The sequence below is a fragment of the Cydia fagiglandana genome, chromosome 1, assembly GCF_963556715.1.
Source record: "Cydia fagiglandana chromosome 1, ilCydFagi1.1, whole genome shotgun sequence".
Taxonomy (NCBI): Eukaryota; Metazoa; Arthropoda; class Insecta; order Lepidoptera; family Tortricidae; genus Cydia; species Cydia fagiglandana.
In genome coordinates, this window is record NC_085932.1 from 20,484,218 (window position 1) to 20,498,988 (window position 14,771).

The 14,771-nt window shown below is 35.9% G+C and overlaps 1 protein-coding gene across 1 annotated transcript; it reads left to right on the forward strand.

Annotated features, from left to right (window-relative positions):
• The first annotated feature begins 2,199 nt into the window (after positions 1–2,199).
• Positions 2,200–10,002, forward strand: LOC134666306 (uncharacterized). The gene is made up of 2 exons (XM_063523458.1): positions 2,200–2,712; positions 7,979–10,002. Exons 1-2 carry the CDS (start codon positions 2,458–2,460, stop codon positions 9,980–9,982), a joined length of 2,259 nt encoding a protein of 752 aa, XP_063379528.1. The 5' UTR covers positions 2,200–2,457; the 3' UTR covers positions 9,983–10,002.
• Positions 10,003–14,771: the final 4,769 nt, after the last annotated feature.

The following is a 14,771-nucleotide window of genomic DNA, read 5'->3' on the forward strand; positions in this document are numbered from 1 at the left end:
GGCGTGACTATAAAATTGTAATCTGATAACCACAATAAAGAATAAAAGCGTTTTTGGTCATTTTAGGTATCGTTAAGCCTTTGAAGTAAAATTAAAATTGCAAGAAATGTCGATAGTTTATCGATATGACTTTATCGACATGGCTACAGCAACGTGGGCCTCATTGTTAATCGTACACTAAACAAAAGTGGCAACAGTGACAGCTCGCTGAGACACCGTCTTTATATATTATTAAGTCTATGGTATTGTGTGGTTTTTCTTTTTTTAACAATTATGGCCTGGATGCGAGATCTTTAAGCCTGTATTTGGTGTGTTGGGATATGTACGTTCATAATTCGGTTCGAGGATTGTTCGAGAGTGCCGACTCTTAAAACGTAGTGATTATATGCTCTTTGATTCTGTTGATAAACATATTTGTTATCTTCATATCACGAAATATATGCAAGATGCAAATATTACCCCTTGTTTGTGGTATTATCAATTGATTTAAATAAAAGGCATGTTTATGTTTATAACATTATATATATTATTTATTAAAAAATGTTTTACATATAAAAATATACACTGAAAACTGGCAACTGGCAACTTAATAAAAAAATAGACATTAATAAAGCGCATTCACAAAGTTTTCAGTACCTTTTATACAAATAACATTAGGCATGCCTACCTATTACACTTTACACACAGATACACTACACTTTACACACGGCATTTTACACAGATTTCCAACTTGTATTCATACATTTCTTCACGGTTAATTAATACGCTTTCCAGATGCGTTATGACTCGGTTCCTTCTGAACCCACTAAAGTTGTAAATTTCACTCTGGCTGCTTCAACAGCCGTTGCTCCGCATTTAGCACATTTTCTATGTGCATTGCTGTAATCCATGTAGGTACAGACTTACAGTCTTAAGTGGTACGTAGCGGTACACGTTGTATGTATTATTTAAAGAGTTAATAAATAAAATTTTCGTTATGAACTTGAACCACAGCAGTTGGACAGAGTCATTGACAAATAAATTTTTTATTATGGTGGGTAGACGTACCTACCCTCCATATATTTTATGAACATTGATAAAGACGGTTGGAAGGAAATATTCATTATAAAACTTAATCGCATGTAATTAAGTTTTAAGCGTTTTAAGTCCCGTTTTATGATTAATATTGTATAAAATTCGTGATAATTTAAATCAGTTGGGAGCAATGTTGCTGTAGAAAAATGTTTTTATTTTTATTACTCGTAACTTTTTCCCGGAGGCCAACGCACACATAGAAGCTTAAGGCGCACACATGCGCAATTATTTGGGGACATAACTTTCTTAGGAAGTGAACAGGCCTTGATCTTTAAGTATGTAATTAATGACTCATCAATGATAAGAGGGACGCCGCACCCGCAATACGTGGGACTAGATGGAAGTATCGCCATCTCACATCTATATATGTATGTAAAATATGTCAGCTCTTCAATGTAATCGAATTGTATAAAAGGAGAGAACTGAATTTTTGAAATTCGCACCTATTTCCAATGACAAATTGGTTTATCAGACTATAATGTATAAAGAACAATCTTTGGAGAATCAAAATCATTTTCAGATAACGTCTTGCTGTTAAAGCGACAGGGAATAATGTATAGGTCACAGAATTTATAAATAGTACTGTCCAATTACTGTCTCTCTCAGAGTGTAGTGTCCTGCGACCGGTTAGACGAAAATAATTCCTATGTCGTCTTGATTTCGTTGGGAGTAATAACAATTCGCTAACACAATTAAAAAAAAGTGAATTAACTTTAATTTATTTTATTGTCGATTCGCACGATTCTGGCACGACTATAAGTACTTACTGATTCTTGTGACGACTGTAGTCGTAAGAGCCGTTACAAACCTTACCGATCACCGAAACTTGTATGCGTTTTGCGCATGTTTTTCGATACATGGCCGGCTCAGTAGCCGCAAGAAATTCCGCCGACCGATCAAATGCCGCAATGCATCAAAAATGGCATCGGATCTAGTGGCAACGACTAGAATTTGTCTATAAAAAAAATAGTCGTCTGTTTACGTCAAGAATGTCAGAATTGACAGCGGTTGTCTATGATTCGACCAAATTTGTTCGACCAAAAAGAAACCGAACCGTCCGGCACGAACCGAACGACCGAACGAACGGAACGAAACGAATCTAAGAAAATGGCAACATGAGGAACAAACATTATTGCGGCTGCGGCTAATATTGTTTTCAATATGACTTATCGTGATTATGTGCTCTCCTGTTGACCATTTGTATTAGTTTTAGATTGCTGTGTTTAAAATGCATTGATTCATAAAAAAATCGGATATAATAAGTGCATAGGTAATAAGTACCTAAACATTGAAGTTTTTTGATATCGGACTACTTACGCGAACTCTTGAGTGTGCATTCTAGTGTCCAGACCAAAGGTCCAGACAGCAAATTTATAAAGCAAAATGGCAAAGAAAAGATCTAAACCGAAGTCAGCAAAACCGGCTGTTGCTGTCGAGTCACCTGGGACTGTGACTAAAACACCATGCGTTGACACGATCAACACAGAAGAAGCCATTGCGGCAGCTTTGAGTTCAGTTGCTCAGCCAGTCCTAATGAAAGTTTGTAGACTCTGCGAGACAAAAGATGGCCCATTTCTTAACATCTTCGACCCCGAAACATTAACTGCTAAGAAAACCCAAGACCTGATGCCATTTGTGGTAAGACATTGTATATAATTTAGTTTTGCAGTTTCAAATTGTATTTCTAAAGTCAAAACGAAATATACACATACCATAACTAAACAGAACACATAGTGTATGTACGTATTAACAACAAAATACATCAATCTTAGGTCCAAACTGTGTTGTGTGCAATAAAGTGATTACCACTACTAATAATCAAGATGATCTATATGTGTGGTAATGCTATTTGTTGTTGTACTTGTTGTTATTCTCATGTTATGATACCATAGTGGTACAGAAAGCCTTGACACGGTCTTGTCACACCTCTTGATGCCTTCTGCCTCCATGTAGTCTAGTGTCATTCCCAACTCATCTCTGGCTTTCAGTTACTTCTCACCAGTTTTACTGGCAGCTGCCAAATGAGAGCAATGTCCGGGAAAGCCTTCTCCACTTTTGTTTGTAGTATCTTACCCAATTGGTGTTTCTCAATACTGAACTAACATTTCCTTGCTGAAGGTTCTTTTCAACCCGAAAAATTTTAAGACTTGATAGCAAATATCTGAGGTCTATTTGTAACCTTGTAATTGTCTTGCAGTGATTTAATCAGCTCTGTTGTAATCTTGTTGTCTTGCAGTGAATAAACAGGACTGACTGTTTCTAATAATGTTTTTGTTTTTGCCACTTTTTGTTTATGTAATATTAGAGCTATATGTTTAGTATGTATGTATATTAACACAAACAGTGGCGAAAACCCAACTATTGGGTATTTTATAATTTAGTTCCCAGGCCAGATTACCATTGGATCGGAGTCCGGATTGTTGTACTACTGCTTTATATGACTAAATTTTTGCGGCCTGGCGTGGATGTCTTGTTTGGCTGGAGGGCAACGTTATAGTTGAAGTGAATAGGATCAGGCGTTACTTTGCGGAAATCCATAGTAATTAAAACCAAAAATATTACCGGCCGTTGCCGTTGCCAGGCATCAGACCGTCAACATCTCTTGAGGATGCCTCGTAGAGAGGCGAAACACGTGTCGAGTATTGTTCTTTAGGTGGTGGTTTGTTATATTTATTTGTGTATCAATTCTTGCGGTGGGAGGGTGGGAACATTAATTGCATGTAAAAAATACACAAGTAAGTATAATGGGTTAGCACTGATTGACTAGCATGTTATCTTTTCGCGGATTAGCAAAGTAATATTTTTGGTTTTAATTTATACTTGATGTATTTATCCAACGAACTAGAATAACTATAGAAGACTGACTTAGGCTCAAAAATGACTCCATGGCTATTGTGCCGAAAACGAATTGACTGTGCCGGGCGGAATTTGACAGCTTTAGTACAACAGCGGCCTTCTGTGTCATAACATGTCAGCCCTTATAAAATTAATAATTCAAAAAGCCACATAAAATGCCTTCTTGTGTGGTAAAATGGTGCCGCAAAAATTCAATAGAACACAAGAAAAAGGTGGGGATTAATTGGTTTGTGTGTGTAATTGAACACGATAAATAATTATTGAAATTAACTGACTGTTGTAGACTTATACTCTAAACCAAAAGTCGTAAGTCTATACTACTTATACTAGTTATTACATAATGACTTATGCCTTTTTGATACGGGATAGCAGAATGGTAAAAAGATAAAGATAAAAAATAGTTTATTCAAGTAGGCATGCGCTTATGAACGTCAAATAAACCTTTACCGGCTCCAACCGTACAACTCTGCCCCGAGAAGATTTAAATGGTGATAGCGTTATGCAACATATCTAGTAAGAGTAAGAGTAAGTTGGCTATTCATTTTATTTTAAACTACACGCAACTCCGATTATTTGTTTTTATGTAAAATATTAAGTATTTTTTAAGTTTCAAAATAATAATAGAACCCTGTCAATAACGTAAATATACATTGCAGGGTGGCTAAAAATAACTGCTTTCCTGTAGCCAGGGAGGTTTTGGGATTATAGTGAGCAACTTTTACTATGGGACCAACCCCGAAATCGCGGAAAAAAAATTGGCTGTTTCATATATTTTGGCTGGCCCATTTTCTATGGCCCGTGTACTGACACTGTTCCAAAATACATACTACGCTATATCCTTTTCTTTTAATTTAATATACTTATTGTCCTGTGTATGTGTGCTTTATGGAATGTCTTTTTTCTTCTTTTAAAGGCTTAGCTAGGATGAAATAAAGACTATTACTATTACTAGCAATAACACTTATAACTTATCTCACAATAGTTATAGTAACTAAAAATTAATGTACTTAAGTCATCAACATCATAATTGTCCTTTTTTGCTTGTTGAGTATAATTGATCCCCTGTTAAGTATAATAGGGTACAAGATAAGTTTAGCAATAGAGGAATATGAAACAAAGAGTTAGCCTATCACATAGTTTTTTAAACTATTTCCATAGACAATGTGTTTGCGTTGCAACAAAACATATATAGCTGGTCAAGCAAATCTTGTCAGTAAAAAAAGGCGCGAAATTCAAATTTTCTATGGGACGATAACCCATCGCGCCTACATTTTTCAAATTTGCCGCTTTTTTCTACTGACAAGATCTGCTTGACCAAATATACTCACATTTTAAATTTACTTATTTAAAAAAAAGCTTTGAAATGTAAAATGTAAGTGCATGCATGGGTGGCTTTTTTTTATTAACTGACTTTGTAAGAGGCTTTTGTTGACTTTACAAGTATGTATAAAAATAAATTGCTGTGGCCTTACAGGGTCAATCTATAAATTCATTGTAATAATATGAATTTATGAGCAATTAATATGTTTGACTTGAATTGAATTGAGGAGGTCTTTTCACCACACAGTCACACTTTTTAACCGACGAAAAAAACGGAGGAGGTTCTTTTAAGTCTATACATACTTACATACATACCTCAGTCCAGCTAAGGCAAGCATTTAGGCAAGTATTGCAGCAAAAAGTTGTCTGAAAGGAGGCAAACAGCGAATTTGTAACTTGAGCTTTAAGGTAATAAACCTCGATCCAGATGGCGCTAGTAGTATTGTCCTGTTTTAGACGGCTTGAAAATCTTGAAATACCGTTAAAAAGTTGGTATCGTTATCGTTATACCATTGGGAGACAGATTTAACGTTAAGTTGCAATAACGTTAAGCCATGTACCGTTGCTTATATATGCCTAGCCTAGCCTAGCCTGAAAATAAATGATTTGATTGATTGATTGATATGGCGTTATTATTATATCTTTTCCTTTAATGTTAATGTTACCAGCTGTGCATTGAGCTAACATTAAGTCAAAGGTATCGTTAATAGCAGCTTGTTTATCGTTTGCATGATTCGTTGATAGATGCCGTCATTAGTAATCGAGCGAATGTTCATTCATGCGCAAGTCTGCGTAAGCATAGCCGAATGAGGAATTAAACCGAGTTATTAAAAATAGGTATGTGAACTACAGTATAATAGTAGTGTTACTTTGGTAACGTTATATTACAATGTGAATTGGGTAACGTTTACAAGCCCGGCAATAAAAAGTAAAATTACCGATAAAAGTAACGTTAACTAGGTGAAGCTATAATAATGTTATGTTATCAAGTAATGTTACAATAATTTACGGTATTTTTATAATATTACCTTTACCATACGTTACTTATAATGTGAATTTGGTATCGTTAACAAGCCCTGGTTTTAGAGCTATGCTATATCCCGAGTGATAGTTATGCCGCCTAACAATAGATGTCCTGCCTGTATTTTATTTGGCGTTTTCACTGTTTTCCCTAACTAGCCTAACTGCATGATGCTCGGGACGTTGCTTCAGCTAAACCAGCGCGAAATACCACCCTTTATTGGCAATTTTAATTTTTCTTAAAACTGTTATCTTGGTTTTTAAGGCCTTGTAAGTTTTTTTGTCTTGAATTCAAATTCAAATATGGACTTTTCGCTTTTCGTTAGTCGCGACTGACACTCGCGACATCTAGAGTCAAGTAGCAGGCAGTACTCATAAATCTGCTACTTGACGCTAGATGACGATTACGAAAGAAAGCAGCGTTTTGGTTAGAAGCATGTCTATGGTATCAGCGGTCTAGAATTATCAGTCTATGAATAATTATTTCTTGCTCTTGCCACACACTTCTAGCGTAAGTTACGGTTCTATACCTATAGTTTTTTTCTTTACTGTGTGGATTTTTATTTTTCTTTCCATATGCAATAACAGAGATAGATTCTTCTATAAGACTGAAATATTTCTTCCAAAAGTTTTCCTGAGTTTTGATGCCATTACTCTTCGACACGGCCACCCCGACGAGTCACACGACCTTGTGTGACTTATGTGCGATTAAACCCTAGTAGCCATTTAGATAGCCAAATAATTTAATTCCTTGTCAAAGAAGAGGATGCAGTAGAGAAACTGTCCGATTTTCTTTCGAAATGTCGGTTGATTTCATGAAAATCTCTAAAGTCGACTAAATAACAAATTATCTTAAGGGCAGCCTTAAAAGCTGTTACCTTAGTTCAGTAAGCCAGTAGCCGCTTACTTCCACTATATTGAAACGCTGTTTCATTTTTAGACATAAACAGAGAGTAACAAAAGAGCACTTAGTGCTCCTTCATTGAATGAAGATGGTAGTGGGGACCACCGCTTTTGGATTTGCTGTCAAGTATATTCGTTTCTGTTCGCTATGAGCACTTGTGTTTCAGTTTCCTATCGCTTATTGCATTGTCGCGGGTTGTGTATTGCATTGTCTTGTGATATTGTTATTATATAGGAAATTTTAGCTCAACTGATTCAAACATTGCCTGTAAGATTTAACCTAAACAAAAAATCTTATTAACAAAGTCAAATAAAGACTTGTAAAATACAACCATGCATGGCCCATATGGTTAAATTAGTACATACTCGTATAATCAATAATTTTCCTTCTTTAGACACAAGTCTACCATTTAATGAAATCACATCTAAAAATACTAAATGTTAAAGCAAAAATCTTTCTTTTGGGTAATTATTTAATTCTGCTACTTATTTATGTACTGTTCAATCAACCGGATGTTATCACTGGTATTGCTTTTAGGGCTGAATCTGATCCTCTTATGATTCATCGCAGTATCGTAGCATTGCATTTTAGCTATTAGGGAAACTATCCTACTATGTTACAATTTTTATATAAGATCTAAATTGGAAATGAATAACATCTTCTTATCGTACTAATGCAGCTGATCACACATGTTCAACTTCGGGATGTCCCTTGTTTCTCTCTCTATCTGAAATTAATTTTTGGATCTGCTATTTTAGCAAAAAACGAACTCTCGATTTATTTACTCATGTTTTTTCATTTCAGATTGCTGAATATGATGACCTTCCTCATAAAATATGCTTCCGTTGTTCAGCCAAAGTGGAGGAGCTACATGAATTTGTACAAAAATGTATTAGAACTCAAGAAAATTTGCGGAAAGCTTTAGGGCAATCCGGACCAAAAACTCAAACTAGTAAACTATGGGAGGAGAAATTGCATAAATCCAATATTTCAAATGATGCAATATGTGATGCTTTGATTAAAAAGGCCATGGCAGGAATTGAGGACTTGCCCTTAAAATCGTTGCCACTTGATGAAACGCAAAACAAAAGTAAAAAAACAATTTCTGCTCAGAATGACGAGGAAGATGATGAATCCGACTTACCACTTAATAGAATTAAACAAGAAACTAATAATACCATTGAATTAAGATCAACTAGACAAGAGCAGTTAGAAATTAAAAACGATAAACCTGTTGGAAACCAACCCTTAGATTCACTAAAAAACAAAAGGGTGACACGTGAATCTGAATCCTTGAAAAACCAAATGTCGCCAATAGAAGTTCAATCTGACGATGACGAGCCATTACAGACAAGAAACAGTATTAAAAAAAGTAAGCTAACAGCTAATCAAAATAAAGCACACGTTGAAGCTAAGAAAAATGTTATCAGCAGCGAAGAAGATGAATCTGATAACAATATAAAAATTAAACAACCAGAACAAATTAACCAGGAAGCCGTAAAAAGTGCTCCCTCGAAAGACAAAGATTTTGATATTATGAATCACATTAGCATGATAAAAGTGAATGGCGTTGGTGTTCTTTTTCAGTGCAAATTATGTAACAGAAACTTCCTTAAGAAGGAAGTCGTGATTTCTCATGCTTGTGCAAAAACCGGTGTGCCTAAAATTGATTTTACCACAAATTTGGCTCCGATTCCAGAACCGCCTAAAGTAACCACTGTTAAATATATTAATACGAGGATCGACGGCGACCGAAAACCAGCACAACCTTCAACAGTTGTCCCGCCTACAGCTTCTATCCCTAAACCGACCCAACTACCCGCACCTGAAGTTAAATCTAAGCCTAAAATAGGTCCCGCAAGCAAAGTTAAACGCCCTGTTGTTGGAATGGTTGTTACACCGAGAGAGCCGAGTCCTCCAGCACCTCAACCATCTCTTGTTGCGGCCATGCCTGCCGTTGAATTCCCTACCGCTCCAAATTTGAAGAGCAGATATAAATTAGTGCCAGGTCCAAACAACACTTTTACGCTTATGGAAGACGTTGATCGCGACATTCCTGTTCCCCGTATTGTACAAAAACAAGGGACACCCATAGACATCAGGCCAAAGCTAACGCAAGTAAAACCTAGTGAAGTTCCACAACAGGTTGTTAAAAATGTTCTAAATCACCATTTCCAATCTCAAGTAATTAATTTAGACGATGCAGAAGAAATAACTCCTCATGTTTCCGGAGCGCCTCCATATCCAGTAGGATTGTTTTCAACAGTTTCGCACAATCCTAATACCTTACCCCCTCCTGTAATCCCGCAAACACCCTCATTTCCCACACCGGCAATGAAAAAGCAATCGTATACTATAGTGAAAACCGGTAATCCTAGTAAACTTTTGATCTCTACTAAAGCCCAGGCGCCAGTAGAAGAACCTCCTAAAAAGAAGACAAGAAAATCGAAGTTAGTACCAAATACAGGAGAACCTACGCCGCCTTTTAATGCATCGTCTGATGATCCGGCCCGGTCAAAGGATAACTTTTTTACATTCATTAATGTAGACCCTTTACTTCAGCCATCTTACGTACTACCCACAGACAACATTATACAAGAATCACAAATTTCTACTTCCACGCCGCAAACTAACGCTTCGAAAGCAGATGCAAATGTTTATTCATGTAACATGTGCCCAGAAAAATTCTCAAGGGAGAAAAAATTGCTATCGCATATCCAATCTCATTACTCAAAAATGGATGAAGAAGACCAACAGAGAGGGAAAACTGGAAAAAGACGAGGGAGAAGTTCAACTACAAATAAGTAGTATTCGATAGTTTTAAAGTAAGCACGGTACTAGATAAGAAGTAGAAGATAAATAATAAGAAAGACTAAAATGTTGTACTGCCATGTGGTCTTATTTTTTTTTCAATGATTTTTTATGTTTTTGTTTTAAGTGCTACATTGAAAGTATTTTAAGTTTGACAAATCTAATGAGAAGAGTTTTCTTAAATAACTAAGTTTCTGTAAGTCTATGTTTGACTAATAAGTGTAATGAATTATTACTTAGTGTTTTAAACCTATAAAAGAAAGCAAAGAAATATGCATGGAAACATATGATTGTATATCGTTCTTAAAGTAGATATGTTATGCCACATAACTTGTGCTATGTAAGTCCTATTATTTTATAGATATCTACATTTAAAATACATTTTACTATTAGACTATACAACCAATGTTGTAGGTTTATTAAATACTTGAGTCTTTTATCCGTCTGGCCTATGTATGCAATGCATAAATAATGCCATAATTTTATTGCTACATACATAGGCCAATTACGTACTTTCTTTCATTCAACGGAAACTGATGCAAAGACGGTCGGTGTACAATGACACTGTTTTGTTTTAATTGCAAAAATATATTCTGTTAATTCGTCACCGCTTCCGTTATGTTCTTATCTTATTGTTTAACGAACAATATTCCTCCCGTTTTGCTGAATTGGCTCAATACTGCGGGAGGAAGTGGGGCGGGTGTACAGTTGATTTAACCAGCAGATAAATAAGAACTCTCTTGATGCTAATTGTTGTCGTATCCTTAATAATTTAAGTATTGTTTTTGAATATTTTAAACTTCTATGGTTTAGTTATCTTTCAATTGGAGGAGTCTTTAGTTTGAAATCTTATGAGCATTTCATTAAAGCTTGCTGGCTTTATATCCACACGTGTTGACTGGGAGCGTTCCTGTCATCCGTTTTTGCTAGACCACCTAAGGATATGATAAATAAATAAAAAGTCACAAAGAAGATATCAGACGAAATACGATGACTCTGGTATTGGATGAACTGAACTTAGAATAAACGAACGACTAACGAATGCCCAACGAGCGATGGAATAGAATCTCGTGTCACGATTAAAAGACATTCGTACCATACCTATCATAAATATATTAATGGTTATCTATTGATGTTTAATGTTCTTGCAACATATAACTACACTATAAATATTACAGTACCTACCTAAAGTTTGGCCAGGGAGTTTCACAAACAATTTTATTAAATTCTTTATTTATGGCGCCAAATAATGTTGCCAGTCAAATAAACTAACTAATAGTTTGTATCAAGCTGTCTTTTCATTTAGGTAATAGTCTTTTTAATACAGTTGCTCAAAAAGTGCTACTTTACGTAGCTGTTTAGCGTGCGGAAAGTTGGTTATCTCGAACTAGTGCTTTTTACTTTTCCAATTTTTTTAAATTTATACTTGTTCCAATTCACGACTACTTATTGATGAGTGTTAATATTAGTTTCCTTTAAACGTCGTAATCAGCATAAAAACCTACCGTTAATGTAAGAATACGAAAAATATTACATATTTCATATTTAATTACTTACCTCTTCATCATTATAACACGTTTAATTTTTAATATTCAATATTGAAAATTCCGTTCTTAATAAGTTGACTGAATGGAACGGAATAGCTGTCAAACGCCCATAGATATAATATACTTAAAGACGACGTCTAACCGAGCTGTCACTGTTACCACTTTTGTTTAGTGTACGATTAACAATGTTTTTCTTATTTTTTCGCAACTGTATTAAAAAACGTCGTTCGATACACGTGCGGAAATGTCATTCTTCACTCGTCCCGAGTCTTGCCACTCGCCTGCGGCTCGTGGCAAGATATCTCGGTACTCGTGAAGTAATGACATACCTTCCGCACTAGCATCGAAATGTACTATTGTATTGTCACGTTAGGGTTTTAATATAAGAATTGCATTTATTATTACTTGCTGGCCGGACTTCAGCGTATTTCCCTACTTTAACTAGGCTCTATTGTGTGGTTTGTTATGATTTTATGTCAAATACAACAGGCAACTGGAAAAATAACTAGCTAGTTAAATCTATAAGTACAGATGTAGTGCATAATTATTTCCCTTCGTATTTTCACGGAAACGTACGAACGTGTCTTGCTATTTCAATGAGTCTCGGTATAGTCGTTCGATTTGTAGCTGGCCCCGAACGGCTAATCCTTTGTCTAATGTTAAGTAAACACAACAGCACAAACACAACAACATCAAGCACTGAGGTTGATTGAAGTGGCATGACAAATACGAACGTTTTTGAGAAAATACGAAGGAAGACAATTATGCACTATTAGTAGGTGTACATCTGTACTCATAAACGTACGTAACGAACCAACGAACACGACCTTGGTGCGCTCCGCAAATCTTATTTCATTCTAAACTTGCGACATTCGGCGAACCGCTTTTCACAAGATCGAAAATGCGTGGAAGCGCACCAAGGGCGTAGTTCGGTACATTACGTCTATTTGTAAAGCCTGACCAGGAATATATGATCACGCGCCATGTTGCGGAATTTCACTGGAACTATTTTTTTTTTCATACTATACTGAACTATCACCCTATACTTGAAAATAACAGCGTCCGCTTGACAATGATCACATATATTACCTACTGGTCAGGCTAATACTTCATGAAATTGTGGGTATAGTGAAATTTATGGTCGTCCTTTTCGCGCGATAAATAATGACACGATAAATCGTAGGGATATTTCCCTATCCGACTATCTAGCTAGGCTAGCGTCACCAAAAAAATTGATCTTGTAGTTATCATGTCGATATTTGCGCTAATCTTCCCGCTGTAAATCCTAGTGAAAGTAAATCGAAACAATCGAAAAATCCGATGACAGCAGTCTACGTAGACACTAGAGTAAGGTAAATCGTCTATTACTGACCACCTTCTATTGGAAGGTGTCTGGTTATTTACCAGACACGTTATACAAAAATGGCCAGTATCCGAAATAAAATTCAAGCAAACCAAACTGCATTAGTACTGATAATTTACCTGGATTGAGTGCATATTACCTACATAGAATATTTTTTAGTAATGTGGCCAGTAATGGACGATTTGCCCGACCAGTTATTAATAAGCAATGATGCTTGTGTAAATAAATATATGTGTACCTAATTGATGATTTAAAATACAATTCGTTACTTATGATTAGCAAATGTCTTTTATTTGTTTTTCATCCAACAACGGCTCTATGCAAAGGAAGGCCCTAAGCTGGGTAAGAAAAGAAACATGAGCAAAACGGTTTAAATTGTTGCCATGTGTAAGCATTTTACGTCAAAAATGTGACAGTTACGTAGAAAGTGGTGCCCTCATTTATTTTCTACTATTTTATGTCGCACTATAAGAGTACCTAAGTAGGTGCAACAAAGTCAATCGCTCTATAATGATTTTTGGTTAACTGTGTGAGTTCTCAGTTCGGGGCGAACTACTAGTTAAGTTTTAATTAAGGCATAAACGAGTAGAAATTAAAAAGTGGCAACACTGTAATGTCGTCTTACTTAACGAACCTAACCTACCTATGTAAAATGTGGTGATATAAAAAGTGGGCACTTTGCGTTCTAGACCGTTTGCGATGTAGACTAATTGCGATTTAGGCAAAACAACATACACTAGTAATTTTGCGTTCTAGACCATTTGCGGACTAGTATGTTGTTTTGCCTAAATCGCAATTAGTCTACATCGCAAACGGTCTAGAACGCAAAATGCTCGAATTAATTTTTCCGTTTTATCTCAACTTTATAGCGATGTCGACGGAGCCCCGCTTCCGCGGGGCTCCTATTCTGTGCTGTTTGGCCTTCGGCCATTTGAAGATACCTAACGAACCTAACATACCCTATGTAAAATGTGGTGATATAAAAAGACCATTTGCGGATATTTTGGGTTGAAAGGAACGACACTACAGTGTTGCCACATTTTAATTTCTACTAATTTATGCCAAGCTGTATTTAAAGTTGGTCAAGCAGTGGCCCATTTTATAAAGCTACAAGTTACAATTTACAAGCGGAAGTCTCTTTCTAACCCTATGTGTTAGAACGAGACTTCCGCTTGTAAATTGTAACTTGTAGCTTTATAAAATAGGCCACAGATCTTGTCAGTAGAAAAAAGCGGCAAATTTGAAAAAAAACGCGAAAGCGCGAAGGGATATCGTCTCATAGAAAATTTGAATTTCGCGCCTTTTATTACGGACAAGATTTGCTTGAGCATAATATATAGTTTTGTTTTTGTATTTTATTGTGATAATTTTTTTTTTATTTTTAACTAAATTTTTTAGAATAAGTACCTTAAGAAATTATGAGTGAAAAAGTAATAAACAAGGATTACATTTTTTTAAGACGTATTTTTCCCTCTACATATTTATATGTTCTCACTGCTAAGGTGAAAAGTTGTGTGCTACAAGAGGTCAAGTTATTTACATTTCGTGCTTTTGATTCCCTTGCTCGCTCGCTCAAGATTCTAAATAAAAATCTTTCGCTTAAAATAAGCACTAAGAAATATCGAACTTTGCTCTCTTGTTGCACATATATTATAATTAATAACTTGTCTATTAGGCATTCTATAGGTAGCATATAATGATACGCCTACCTACTTTTCGCATCCGGCATCCCGAATCCCAGTTACTCAAGTAGGTAATATTGACTTTAATAGGGACTATAGACCGGCGACCGCTTAAATGAGTCGTCGCTTGCGCGGTACGGGGGTGACGGGGTAGGACGACTAAGGGTGGCGGGAAAGGTGCGGGTGCGGGGGGT